Source organism: Zootoca vivipara, chromosome 5 (assembly GCF_963506605.1).
Source record: "Zootoca vivipara chromosome 5, rZooViv1.1, whole genome shotgun sequence".
NCBI classification, from domain to species: domain Eukaryota; kingdom Metazoa; phylum Chordata; class Lepidosauria; order Squamata; family Lacertidae; genus Zootoca; species Zootoca vivipara.
The window spans coordinates 58,280,532-58,295,555 of record NC_083280.1 but is presented as its reverse complement, the minus strand read 5'-3'; the positions used below and the strand labels follow the sequence as shown (position 1 = coordinate 58,295,555).

General features: G+C 42.6%; 1 protein-coding gene across 1 annotated transcript; it reads right to left on the bottom strand.

Moving 5' to 3' along the window:
* Positions 1–635: 635 nt before the first annotated feature.
* On the bottom strand, positions 636–6,768 carry NPS (neuropeptide S; the record flags this gene model as incomplete). Its single annotated transcript, XM_035138535.2, has 2 exons — positions 636–815; positions 6,667–6,768. Coding segments are annotated over 2 exons (282 nt in total), but the record flags the coding sequence as incomplete, so codon positions are not given.
* Positions 6,769–15,024: the final 8,256 nt, after the last annotated feature.

Here is a 15,024-nt window from a genome sequence, read left to right as displayed (position 1 = left end):
TAGTCCAGTTTCACTGGCATCCATACTGCGATTAAAAACTTAACTTGTCCAAAATATAGTTCAAAACACTTTCTTGTAGAACCTGTATTGAGGAATGCCTGGTTTCCTGACACCCCTGCAAATTGAATTTGGCTTTCTGTTCATGCAACTTCCATTTATCCAAATACCCAGTGCTTTCTATGAATGAGATTGTACTAAAATGGTTTCATGTAAATGAGCATTGTGTCAGCAAAACTACAAAATAGCGCTTCTGTGTGCTAGAGATGAGTACATTCAGATTATTAAATTGATTTCTTCACAACAGGTTCCAAATGGTTCACAAAAAGACACAAGGCCCATATTTGTGTTAAGACATCTGTTAACAGGTGGAATGAAATAAAAAAACACTTTTTATATCAATGCAAAAATGTATGCTGTTATTTTTTAATTTTTTAAAGAAATGCCTTTGAACAATCACATTTGCTTCACTTGGCTTGTACCATTTTCAAATAAACACATGTTTACATTATGAACACACTGATACATTTGTCTCTATTGGCTCCATTCCTCATCTAAAATGCAGTACAAACAATTTTAAAGCACATCCAGTTTAACTTTATACATTCTTATTTGTAGGTATTTCCTCCAGCACTTGCTTATGACTTGGCTCTTTGATAGGAATTTTTCTTAATTCCTGAGCCAACCCCATTCCGAAAGGACCTCTTAATATAAGACTTCTCCAGAAAAGGCTTTAACAATGCTAGTTCTTCGGACCCATCCACCTTGGCTAGGCAGCTATTGAGCAGGAGGAGACAGTAATCAGAGTTCCCAGACAGCTGGCAATTCAAAGAAAAAGGATTATTGCTCTGAAGATTTTGGTTTTTTCCCTTAATAACAGATAAGGAAAAGCCATGTTATGGATTTATATGCTTGTGACAGGTGCACATATGTACGTTATACACACAAACTCATTTAGGCTTAAAAAGACATGGATCAATTTGTATTAGCTGTAGATTAAGGGTATAGAATGTCAGGTTTTCATAAGGTCCATGAATATGAAAGCACAGCTTACCTGGAAGAATTGTTAGTATTGTAGACATTGTGCTCAGAAGCAAGCCATTTTACTGTATCATTAATGATATTCTATTGTTCTGGCTTCCTTTTAAGATAGGGCTACTTTTCCTGTCGCTGATTTTTGTGTGTGTGACTAATCATCTAACTGTCCGTGCTGACAGAAAATAACAAAACCTTTATATAGTCAAAGCTTCAGAGTGCACAGCTGATGCTTTTTAATGAGGCTTTGAGGTATTATCTTTCCCCAACCTTGTCTTAAGGGCTCAGGGAGACACACAATAACCACCCTTTTGTCATGTAATCCTTACTTGCACCATTTGAACTCAGGTAGGCTGACAAATTGCAACTTATTGTGCCCTGTGAAATAGCTGACCAGGGCTTGGAACCTGGGTATTCTCCCTTTAAAGGCAGCCATATGCTTTCTCCACCACAGCTTTGAGATGCTATACTCCTTAACTGACCAGGCCCTCAGACATGCTTCAGCAATGAAAGCTAAGCTTCCATTCAAAAGTGGCACTGCTGAACTCACCATAGCCAGTGAATGGTGTCATGGTCAGGTGAGGCTGGTAAGTGGCCCTTCCAAGCCATGAGACCAGTGGATAGGGCGTGACCTGGTAGACTGCTGGCCCGAGGCCTGAGTCCTTGCCCTATCACATAGTTCCCGCAAGCTGGCCCCTCCTCAAAACCAGCATGTGGATAAAGGAAACAGTGGCTCTCATGGCAAGGTAGGACATGGGAGATTTGTGGCAATGCAGCTACCAGCGACAGGTACTGATGGGAGATTCAATGAGACAGAAAGCAGCACAGCTCGGCAAAGTGCCAAGCTGTTTGTGGAAGGAAATTTAAATATTCTGACCAGCAGACCTTGCCATTTTCTGTCTCGCCACCATTTAAATTTGCTACGATGTCCCAGAGCAACACTGTGTTGCAGGCAATGTTGGAAATTTAAGTGGATTCTAGGTTCAGTCACCAAGTGCTACCCCAAGGACAGGACTGGTAAAATCATCTAAAGGAGGTACCGGTAGGCTGGCATCATTAGTGGGCTGAGGCAGTGGGCTCCTGCAGCTGGCCAAGGATGCTGAGTGCCTAAGCCCGGCCTGATGACTTCATTTTACCTGAGAAGCATGAGCCGCCTGCACCTCCAGGCTAGGGCTGGACTAGGTAGATCTAGTTCTGGCATAGCTGCCAAGTTTTCCCTTTTCTCGCGAGGAAGCCTATTCAGCATAAGGGAATTTCCCTTTAAAAAAGGGAGAACTTGGCAGCTATGAGTTCTGGACTCATGGGTTAAAAATTAAGCTGTACCGCCAATGGGGTCCTGGGATCCCCCCAATCCTGGAGGTTTCTAATCATAGAGCTAAAAATCTCAAGGGATTCTGGCCAAACCATCTGTGGGCTTTCCTCGCTTTCCAGAAATACCCAACACTTACAACATGCTTAATGCAAAAGCTCTTGAATTTCCAGAGGTGTAATAATAACCACAGAGGGTTTGGAATATTTTATAATATATTTTAAAGGCAAATAGACAATGAATATGGTGTGTGTGTGTGTGTGTGTGTGTGTGTGTGTGTGTGTGTGTATAATGAAACAATGAATGCATTTAATGATTCATATTCTCGCAATGAGATCCATTAAGAATGCTATTAAAAATGGATGACCACTAATCAATATCCTGGCCAAAGAAAAACCCCAACAACAAACCTCATAATTATTGCACAGAAACAGAAGCTTATTGATATTTAATTGAAATTTAATACAAGGGGCAGACTAATAGGTCCCACTTTATAGGCAATGCATTTTATTAATTAAAAGGTGATTACATAATTGTAATAGGAAACTACTTTTAGTTTACAGCTCTATAAATATAAGCACAGACAATCCTAACTACTACCTGTTGAAGGTGGAAGATTAGGATATGCCAGACGTTGTAGGAATAAGTTCACTGGGCACTGAAATGAACACTCCCAAGTTAGGTGGAGTTACGAACCTGGGCCATTTGTCCATCCTGCCCAGTGTTTGCTGCTATACTGACTGGCGATGACACTGCACAGTTTCAAGGCCAAACTAGTTGAGATTAAATGTGTATTTGCATTGATGCCAATGGGACATTTCCTCCTTATGCAAATAGCATCTTCAGAGGATGTAGTTTCCTCAGGATTGGAGCTGGGGAGGAAATGGTTACATTCATTCCCCATGCCTTCTGAGATGCTGATAATGATCAGATCCCTGCTCCACTGATGCTATTTGCATAGATAGATAGATAGATAGATAGATAGTCCATTTTAAATGCACATTTAACATCATGTCCTCCTGGAGATGCTAGGACTTGAACCTGGGATCTTTTGCAAGCAAAGTATGTGCTGGACCACTAAGGTATGGTGGGTCTTTCTTCCTCCTAAGCCATCTTTCAGAGGCATGCCATAACTTGGGAGGAGAAGGTACTGGAAGCAGCACTGTAATGCTATGGTAAAGTCTAGCGGAGGAAGCTTCAGTCAGATTACATACAACCCAGTGTAAAAGGAGTGACCAAATTCCCTCAGGTGGTGGTTTCCTGACAATATTACACATAGCTAGAAGAAGAAAAGTGGAGAATGAAGAATTCTACAAGATATTTTTACAGCTGTGGGATATACAGAAACACAGGACTTAATTACTGTAATAAAACTACAGTCTAATTGAGTATTACAAAGCATCGATGATCATCCTGGACAATATATCTGCTTTTTCAGTGGTAATTTCTTTTGATTCACAGAAAATTAATTTATCTCACTTGTCATTTGGCTTTGGTCCAAAAAAACTTAGGAGCAGCAGGATCTTTCAGCGCACGGTGTGTTTGGAGATAAACTGCGTCTCGTACGAGAGGATTGGGCACAAGGGGACCCTCTGGTGCTAATGAATGCAGTTGCTCATGGTCTTACTCTACAGCTGGCTGTGATGCTGTTCCCTCCTACCCGGTAGGTATTGCAAATCCACACAATCTGTTTCATTCCATGAATTCACTTATGGATCTTGAGGATGCCAGTGACTACAACAAAAGGAAGCCCTTTTGATTGTGTCACATGCTGCAGATGTTCCTCATGACTGACACCTACATTGTGGGTCTCCTGGAAACCCTTTGGGGAAGAGAGCACTGTCAGATTATGGGAAGGGAAATAAGTCACTACCTGGGGTAGCCAAGCATAATTCGGAGGGGAAAGTGGGTCTGGTGCTCTCTCCCAGGACAAGGCAATGCCTCCTAGGAAGGAAGGAGTTCCATCCACCTAGACGTAGTGCCCGCTTGCAGGCTAGACATTCCCACTGGAATAGAGATTCACACCACACCTTGGCTTAAAAGTTTGTCACTGATTCTGGACCCGTGAATCAAAGCCCTTTCTTCTAGACTGGGCTGTTCCCCTTTGCCTTGTGGGATGGATTTGCCCTTTTCCTGTTGCCAAGTCTGTAGCATTCTCCTGCTTTAATAAAAATATCTCCCTTACATACAAGTCAGAGCATCTGCTGCCATGTTTTGGGATGGGAGCAAGGACAGTGTATCCCACCCCACCCCACCTCTAGTCATGCTTTAAAAAATACATGGCAAGTTGCAATTATGTTGAAATCAGTTTTGTACCACTTTAACAGCCATGACTTTCCCCAAAGAATCCTGGGAACTGTAGTTTGTTAAGGATGCTGAGAGTTGGTAGGAAAGCCCTCACAGAGCTACAGTTGCCAGCTCTGTTAACAAACTACACTTCCCAGGACTCTTTGCTGGAAGTTGTCATACGTGTTAAATTAGTGTAGGAAAGGTTTTAGCAGTATGGTGTGGATGTGACCATAGTATGGAAGGAGATGCTCACGTGCATCTCCTTCAAAAGCAATGTGACTAGAAGGTATCAACACCTTTACTTGAAATTGAGCCTCATTGGGGCCCTGGCAAAACTACATATGGTGTGGTGCAGTCTGTGTGCCTGGATCTACTAATGTCTTCATCCTTTTCCAAAAGCAGATGCTTATGGGGCAGTTTTGATTGGAGTAAAGACCCAAATTGCTTTGCCAGCCTAATTCACCAATACAACTCATTTCCCAGAGCTGCTGTTCACCATAGGTCCAATCCAACTGCATTTATGTTTTTTTCTGTTCAGCTAATAGCAGCTGAGTGGTGGTGATTTATACTAGAAAGTCGGCACCAGCAAAAAGGCTCTCAGTTGTAGGGAGATGGATACAATGGCTTGTATCCAACCATTCCCTTCATCTTGACAGACAAGAGCCTTTTCTGAAGGATTTCTTCTATCCGTCTAAGACTTTCATTCCAGGGTAGGGAACCTTTTAATGCAGTCGATTTAGTATGGGAACCCCAATTCAGATCCCTTCACAACCCCAGGAAAGTCTCTTGCTGTTCCTTCAGAGAGTTGTGGAGAATATAAAATATAAATGGCATGACACAGCGTGCAATATTAAATACACCTTTTCCCCAAAGTCATAAATAATCCCAGTGAAGCTTTTGAGCATGAATTCCCAGAATTAACCAAGTGCTGAAATATCATCTTTAGTTTCCTATAGGAATGTTGTGGTGTTTTAATGAGATATTTTTTTAAGGCCCAGGTGTGGAATAACCAAAAAATAAAAAATAAAAATGTTTTTATTATTACAAATAATGGTGCAGCTGCCCATGTGTATGGAAGTGATTTTCCCACCCTCCAACAATACGTTGTCTAACACTGAGGGTGTACTGTTAGTTTTAAATGTACATATAACACATTTAAAGCACATTCAAAGCACACACACACACACACACGCGCCAAGAATCGTTAAATGTTAAGGGTGTAGTATGTTAAAGGTCTGGGCATTGTAGTTCTGTGTGAGGTAAACTAGTTCCCAGGAATCATGAGCTTTGCATTATTATTCAAATATCTGCTAAATGAGTTTTGTACCTGTGCACCTTAAGCTTTGAGAAATAATTGGTTTAGCACTCTCTCTTCTTAACCAAGTAGAGTCTTTCCGCTGTTAGATACAGCCTTAACTTTCAGAAAAATATTAGTACTGTGCTCATTTGTTAAAATGTGATTCCCCACCCCACCTAAACATTAAAACCGTTCTGCTGTCTTCAAATCTATAACAGGTCTCCATCATAGAATCACTGTTTTAAGTTAATAAAGATATAAGTAGTGCAATCCAATACAGGTCCTACAGACACTGATCTGGGGAAAAGTCCCATGGAATCCAAGGAGACTTACTACTTAATAAATAAATATATGTCAGATTGCACTGCTAGATCGATATATTGGAGAAAAGTGATGGGGGGGGGGAGAGAAGAAGCCATACTAAATCATGTTTATAGCATCAAACACATTAATTCTCAGTTTCACGCTTCAATCACTGGAACAGCATCCCTCACATAAAGTGACTAAAGTCTGGATTCATGGAAATCAATAAGTGGAAGGTTGTTACAGCTTTTGTAGATGCACAAAAATGCTTAATAGAACAAGTCCTATGTAATGCCATAGCTAGACTTCCATAAAGGGCATTTGACAGAATTAAGTTGAGTATGTTTAATAATGTTGGTGCTTAAAGGAGTTTAATATGATATTTTAAAAATTAATTACATAGTATATTTCTAGCTAAGTAAGGTTTATTGCTTACCGTAGAAGGGACAAGAGGGTAACACCTCCACATCTGCATTGCCGAGATCCAGAGAATTAATAGAACATTTAGCCTGAGGAGACTGGATAAAAAACACCCAAAATGGAAAAACCACCACGTATTAGTTTAACACCCGTCCAGAAGATAAATGGTACTTTATACACGATGCTATAATTTTCCCCAAACATATATCTGATATATTTACCTGATCATTTCTTCTATTCTATTTTATGAAACTTTCAGCTGCAAGAAGAAATCCACAGCTGTATAAGCACTCCCCTTTTCTTACTCCTAAACAACCATTTTATACCAAAGGTTCAGGAGCAAAAATGTCACCAAATCGCATTTAAGTCTGACTAATTGGTCACCGGTTGGCCTTTATTCTTGTTAAATGGGAGTGGGGAGATGCAATAAGGTATCTTCATTCCCACCATGGAGATACCAAGTGACTAAACTGACAACGTTGCCATTAAAAGCATGGCATTTTAACGAGGCCTTTAAAATCATTCACACCTGGCCTTTGTCTCTGTGGCACAAATTGTCCAATGACTACACTGTTTTATATAGGTGTACACTGTATGCTAAATTAGCTCTACCTGCTGTATACAAGGCTTGGGAGAAAGGGGGGGGGAGAATCCCCATACCAATTTATTTTGCCTGAAGCAAGAATATTTTAAAGAATTTTTATTCCAAGGTTGATTTGTATCTTTAAATTTGTACAGTGGTACCTTGGGTTACAGACACTTCAGGTTATAGATGCTTCAGGTTACAGACTCCACTAACCCAGAAATAGTACCTCAGGTTGAGAATTTTGCTTCAGGATGAGAACAGAAATTGCATGATGGCGGCGCAGCAGCAGCGGGAGGTCCCATTAGCTAAAGTGGTACCTCAGGTTAAGAACAGTTTCAGGTTAAGAATGGACCTCCAGAACGAATTAAGTTCTTAACCTGAGGTACCACTGTATATGATATTTGCACAGCACTTTGCCTACTTCCCTAGCGCACAATTCTTAATAGGAATGGGACTAAATCTGGTCAGATCTTAGATGGTCATCTTAGCAGGTGTGTCATGGACCAATCTGAGGTAATCCTACAGTAATGGCACTCTCACAGATGTGGATGGAAGCATGTAGCTCAGTGACAGAGCACCCACCCTACATGCAAAAGATTCCAGGTCATAGCTGCCAAGTACCCTGTTTTCCCTGGGAAACCCCCGTATTTTCTTACCGTTTCCTGCAGGTGTCCCGAATGGCAAAATACCCCGTATTCCCCCGGATTACGGAGCTCCTGCCGGCGGCCATGTTCTTCTGGTGCCGCGCCGGCACCAGAAGTCGCTTCTACACACTTCCGAACATGCGTAGAAGTGACTTCCGATGCCACTGTGCCCATTTCCAAAATGTCCGCAGTGCCAGAAGTTGCTTCTATGCACTTCTGGACAAGTGTAGAAATGACTTCTGGCACTGCAGACATTTTGGAAATGGGCACAGCGGCATCGGAAGTCGCTTTTACGCATGTCTGGAAGTGTGTAGAAGCGACTTCTGGTGCCGCGGCACTGCTGATCCCAGATTTTTCAATCCAGAACTTGGCACCTATGTTCCAGGTTCATCCCAGGGGGGTCTCCCCACCTTGCCATGTGTGTGCATACACACACCAACCCTATTCCTTTCTTCACCCTGGCCTGGCCACAGAAGATGCTGACAGGCTGCAGAGTCAAATGGGTCAAGGGAGGGAGAGGCATTTGGATGCTTGGCTTCATTGGCACAGAATTTGCTTCCGGGTTCAGCGCCAGCGCCGATCGGCGGGGTTTCGTCTCGTCTCCGAGACGGCCCGTCCCTGCTAGGAGTGGGGAGGGCAGCGAGAGCGACGCTGCGCCCCTTAGAACCTCGGGAAGGGCGTCCCGGGGGCAAATTTGCTCGGCACAGCCCCAATCCGGACTCCCCAACCCTTCGGCTAGCTCTAATAAGAGCTCCGGAGCGAGGAGGGTAGAAGTCGCGGGGGCCATTTTGAGCGGCAACGTTATTCTAGCAGGGAGAAGCTTCAAGCCGAAGGCGGAGAGCGCTGGATTCTTCCGAAAATAAAACGATTGGAAACAAGACTGTAAGTAACCTCACGATTTGGATTATAAAACAATTTGGATCTGGGAGAGAGGGGAGAAAAGAGGAAGCCACCCCCCCCCACGGCAATAAAAGAGACAGTAAATAGAAACCCGAAGCCGTAAACAGAAGATTTGCAATTCAAAAGGATCCCTCAAAGGCATCAAAGAGAATCTCCCCTTTGATGCAGGGTGAAAGGGGAGAGAGATTGTGGTTGTGAGTGCCCTGCAGCAAGAGGTAAAGACTAAGAAAAACCTTTCTTTTCCTCGGGAGCCGGCAGCCCAGACAACCCAGTGAGTTGATCAGGATTTATAAGTCAATTTTTATTTCACTTTGTATTTCTGGACTTTGTGGAATTTCTTTTTTGGTTTAAATGTTTGTGAAATGTGAGTTCGAACTTTATTGTTAATAAGACTTGAAGAATGCAGCCAGTTTGTTAAAATGGAGTCGAGAAAATAAACTGTGATCATATTCCACCCCACGTGACAAGTTTTGACCTTGGCAGGATTGAACTATGTCAACAAAAAAGTGTTCCCCTGAGTTCCAGCGGTCTGTTTTGACCTTAATGTGGGAAACAAGAATAGAACTATGTCAAGAGGAGACACGACGGCAAGAGTTACAGCAACAATTTCAGATGGTGATGGCAGAATATGATTTTTTAGAAGATGAAGCTTTTGACACTGAAAAAGATGAATGTGAGAATGACAATGATGGTGACTGTGATTTGGAAGGAAAAGATGAAGATGAGGACTGTGATGATTCAACACAAAATGAAGCACACCACGAAAAAAATGATGACTTTACTCTACAAAAAGTTGGATGGAGTGCCCTGCCTTTGAGGGGGGCACGATTGGTATTACTGGAACTCCAGAACGCCCACAGGGAAGAAGGAAAAAATATGCAGAGAAGAGAAGAAATTCAGGGGTCCTGTATGGTGGCCTGGATGGCAAAAGACTGTAAACAGGGGGTGGGGTGAAGGGAAAGTGATGTTGTGATTATAAGGATGGATTAACAGGTTTATAACTGGTCTGCTGATTATGGAATTTGCTGGATTGGGGGGGTGGAGCCGGTAATCGGGGATGTAAGGTTAAATTGAGAATAGTTATAGTTTTAAAAGTGAATGGATTTTGGAAAAATGTGAAAATATGGAGGCTTATAGAGGGAGTAAAAATTAGGCACGGGAAGATAAAATGGGAGTTTGATTTTTCAGTGATTTGAATATTAGATGAAAATGTTAACATTTGACTTATAAGTTGTATAAGATACAAAGGTGTATTTTTATAAAGTAAGAAACTGTTGCAGATGATAAAAAAGGGATGAAAACCGGGGAAGGGGGGGGAGGGGAAGCCCACAAAATATGGTTTTACAATTATGAATGTAAGAAAAAAAATTCTGTTTTGTATTGTTTTTTTCTCTTTTTTTGCCCTTTCTTTTTTCTCTTTTTTCCTATTTCTATTTTTCTCTTTTTTTGGTATGACAATAGATGGTTGGATGGATGGCCTCCTGCGTACTGCCCTGGTTTGCTGGAGCTCCCTGGTGGCAGGGGGGGGCTTTGGGGTCAGGGGAGGGGGAGGAGGACAGAAATCCAAGCATAAAATGGACCATCTCTGACTGTTCACATACATGGGATACTTCTGTGGCAGGGGAGGACCCATGTGGGTGGGTAGGAAGGAGGTGGAAAAGGTGTTTATGTATGTACCGTTTGTTTTTTTTTGTATTCTGTAAAATTAATAAAAAGTATGTTTTTTTAAAAAAAAGAATTTGCTGTTACGCACATAGTCACATAAAGGACACAGACCCCTTGGAAAGAAGGGATTGATTCACCAAAGGTTAAATGATCTGCCATGTTCCTACTATAAAGCTCTGCACTCGCTTCTGCTAATCACGAGCATTCAGCCATCTCTTGGTTAGAACGAAGCTTCTCCTTCTGTTTCTCAAATTGTCTTTCTCTGTTGTTTCTGTATCTTGCTGGGATTTCCATTATCACAGAGTGAGAATCATAACTGCAACTTGCCAGTGGTGGCTCATTTTCCTTTTTGCACCTTGTGATGGCCCGAAGCCAAACAAATTGACCGACAAATTCCAGAAAAGTAGTAAGCAAGCTTGTATTTATGCCAGTTTGGCACAGTGAAAGCCAATGCAATATTTATACTGAGATACCCAGCAATTCCAACCAAATGTTGGAAGACAAATGTCACTGTGTGGTGAGATGACCCACATCAGTTTGATTGTTTTTTAGTAGAGCAAAGGCTATATGTGCTCTGGCTATGGAGAAATTCAGAAGAAAGCCAAACAGACAAGCTCTTGTTCATGACTAGAAACTCTACAGACTTGGGGTAGCTTATTATGTGGGTAACCCAATTGCAGGGAAGAAGCTAATGGGGCTTCTTCTCACACAGCTGTATCACTTCACTGATAAATAAAGAAACTTTGTGGAGTAGGACAAAAGTGCAGTCCACCTGTTCACTCTATACTGTACTAGAAGTGGGTAACCTTCAGCCTATGGCAGCCAGCAGGGGTTCTCAATTGGACCATGGGGCCATTTTCCCCAAATTATGCCCACCTGCCCCACCCCGACATCACAGGTGTTGCAAGGTGTGGGCCACATTACTAGAAAGGGGAAATCAGGATTGTCCTGATTGTTCCTTGGCAAGTGAGCCTTGCATTTGGTGCCAAATTCAACCCCTGCAGGGGTCAGTGGCATTATGGTGTTCCCAGTAAGCGTCCCCCAAGTGCAGCCAACAGGGCAGTCTCGAGCAGGTCGCGCGCCCTGGTGCTGAGGGGCGGAGATCGCTCCGGCGCCCACGCCCTCACAGGGTGCAGCATGGTTTCCGTGCGGCACCCAGCCTACCAGCCCGGCACCCTGGCACACCGCGGGGTCTACCTAGAGCCGGCCCTGGCAGCCAATCTCTATTGCAAGCAATGATTGCACCCAGCACTAGTCAGCAGATTGGGACTGATCGTAGTGCCCACACCTGCCCTACTCACTCCTGCCCTGCATATGCCATATTTAAAGGGCTATTTACAAACCAGACTCCAGGTGATCCTTCAATGACTAAGTTGCAGATAGACATTTCAATGAGTACTGAAGTTGTTGGAAAGCAAATGTCAAGAACACCGTTCTTTAATATCAAAATAAACCCTAGTGGGTTTTTTCCTTTTATAAGTGGGGCTGCACTTTGATGTGCTCCTGTTTTGATTTCCTGCCAGCCATGCACTTCTCAGGGAGTACAGCATTCCATTTGCCCTCTCCCTAGTTTTCTTCCTTTGCAATATTTAGGAATCTGAGCTCACTGGGCATGCTCCATCATGTCTCCTCCACACCTACACCACTGTGTTTTCCACCAGCAAATATATTTTGTACCTCTGAAAAAGTTAACCCAGTCCTGCTGATAAAGATAGGTAATGGAGAGTGAGTTTGCTATTATTAGTATATATCAGGAATGGGGAACTTACGACCAATCAGATGTTGCTGTACTCCAACTCATCGCACCCCTCACCATTAGCCATGTTGACTGCAGCTGATGGGACTCAGAGTCGCAGAACATCTGGACTCTTCACCCCCTAAAATACTGAGCAGCCTTTCTCCCAAACAGGTGCTTTCCAGCCAGCTTGGACTACAACTCCCATCAGCTGCAACTGGATGCTGATACAGAATACAGTGCTGGAGCAATGGAGGATTTCACAACATGTAGCTAAGGTCACTTTCTATTACCTCTTTCCTTTGCTTTTAAACTAGCTGTTGGATTCAGAGTGCTAGCTAGGTGTTAATTTTGTGACCAGCAATTAAAAACAGATATCTTTAGGAGACAATTAGCTTAAACCATTTCAGTGGAACGTCTTCTAGCTTTTACTAGCTGATGGGTTAAGAATGTCTCCTCGATAATGTTTCAAGCACCATCTGTTTATTTGTCCATGAATAAGGTCTAATAAAATAAGTAAAGCTTAAATGGTTGCACAGAATGGGTAGGGAGGAAGCAACAACATGTATTTTAAAAGATGAGAGTAAATTGCTTTAGAGGAAATGTAAGGAATAAAAGAAACATTGACAAAGCCTCTTTTTTTTTAGTGTGACTATTAGAACTTTAGAAAATACAGGTGTCGCAGTAATAGATTGCCCTCGAGAATTCACTGCTGATAATGTTAAAACAACAACAAAAATCCCCCTCCATCCATAGTTCTAAGGTTTGTACTTGAGTGTCTTGGGTCATTACGTTTTAAGAGCTCTACACACTGTTCATAGCCGCGGAAGCTTTTTGTTCCCATGTTTTGATATTTTTTCATTGCAGGAATGAAAAGAACTAGGATCTAGAGTGACTTTCATTGGGAATGCAAACATAAGTCAACAACAGGTTCTGCCCCTGTGAGAGAATAACAATAAGAGATGAAACAGAGTCAGATACCGTACAGAAATGGGGGGGGGGGCAGGAACAGGTAATGTGATGGACTATTTAATAACATAAATATGGATCAGGCCATTGGCCCATCTAGTCCAGTATCCTGTTCTCACAGTGGCCAAACACTACCTATGGGAAACCTGCAAGTGGAACATAAGTGCAACAACACTTCCCTTCCTCCAACTTTCTTCTCTTTAAAAACATCAAACCACAATAAACAAAGCAGAAAAAGGTGGTCTTGCTGATGCACCAAACTTAAGTCAAGGCACGACCCACTTGTGGAAGATCAGTGTAGTAGCAGGTGCACACAGAAAGCATTGTTGGCTGAAGTGTGCACTGCTCTGAAATCTGACATGGGGAAGGGTGATGCATAAGTGCTTAAAATACATAAAGAAGTGGCTGGGAGCCATGACAAAGAATGCTTGAAATGGCCAATTGTGCTACAGTTAGCTCAAGGATGGGAAAACCTTTTGAGACTGAAGGCCACATGGCCATATTTCTTTCTTGACAACCTTCAAGAGGGCCAAACGTCAGTGGTGGGTGGCACCAGAGGAACAGTAGGCAGGTTCACACACACACACACACACACACACACACACACACACACACCTCTTTATCCTCTATTCAGACAAGCGAGAGGCATTATTAGCGTCCAAGGACACTTCTCAGCCAGGCAAAACATTCATTGCACATAGAAGGGTGTGGAATGGGAAGAGTTCTGCAGGCCACAGACAGGACCCCGGAAGGCCACATTCAGACCCTGGGACTGAGGATCCCCACCCCTTTGTTCATCTATTAAGACAGAATAGTGTGGCAAATGAAAGTGTGGAGAGAAGAAAAGGAGGAACTTGTCATGTGGTCACCTGCTTGTTCAGACCAAGGTACTAACTCAGTGTTGCAAGCTGGAGCCAATTGGATAAGTGTTTGTGCATGACCTATCAAGAACAGTTTCTGAATACCGTGGCTGCAGTGCCAGCAGATTTTTGACAGCTGGCCAGCACTGAGCTGTGTCAGGAGGATTGTGCTATCTGTTTCATAAATCTACAGGCCCTTGCTCAGGACTTTTGGAGGACATGGATCATGGGATGCAAGGGATTCACAGATGCCTTTGGAAATGGGGAAAGGAAGCCACGGTGAAGGGCACACAACGAGTCTGTGACGTTTTCCTGCTGTTTGATCCCTCAAGTCCTTGCTAGAGCCGAGTTCATGAAGAGGATATCAACCTTAATTTGCATGAAAATGGGGCTCAGTAAACGCAGATACAATTAAAACCAAGGTTAAACTTTATTAAAGAAGGCTCAAACCTATACAACTTTTCACTGTACCAGAACCATCCAGTTAATCCGCTTATCTTTTAGGGCTGAACGTAGTGTACCTGCCGAGGCTTCAAATGACAGGATTTTCTCTCTGAATAAGGCTTGATTTGCTGAATATGTAAATAGTCAAATATTCTCCTGACAGTTTGCATGACTGAAGTTACTTGTCAATGCTTGTAAGAAGCACAGTATTAAAAACGCATATATTCAATTGCATATATTATTTTTTTTTTCTCGGGACTGTTCAAGTTGATAAGACTCTTGCAGTTCAATCCTGTGCATGCTTACTCAGAAGTAAGCCTAACTAAATTGGGTGGGCTGTACTTCCAGGTAAAAGAGCACAGGATTAAAACTGCTGCTGTAATGTAGAACCACTTTCCTTAGGTTGTGTGAAAATTAGACATTTAAACTACAGTTCCCACGATTCTCGGTGTGTGTGTGTGCGTGTGTGCACGCTTTACATGTATGGTGTATACACAGTTTCATGGTGTGAAATTCAAAAAATAAAATAAAATCTGATAATAGCCAAGGACAAGAGAAAATTCATTTCTGC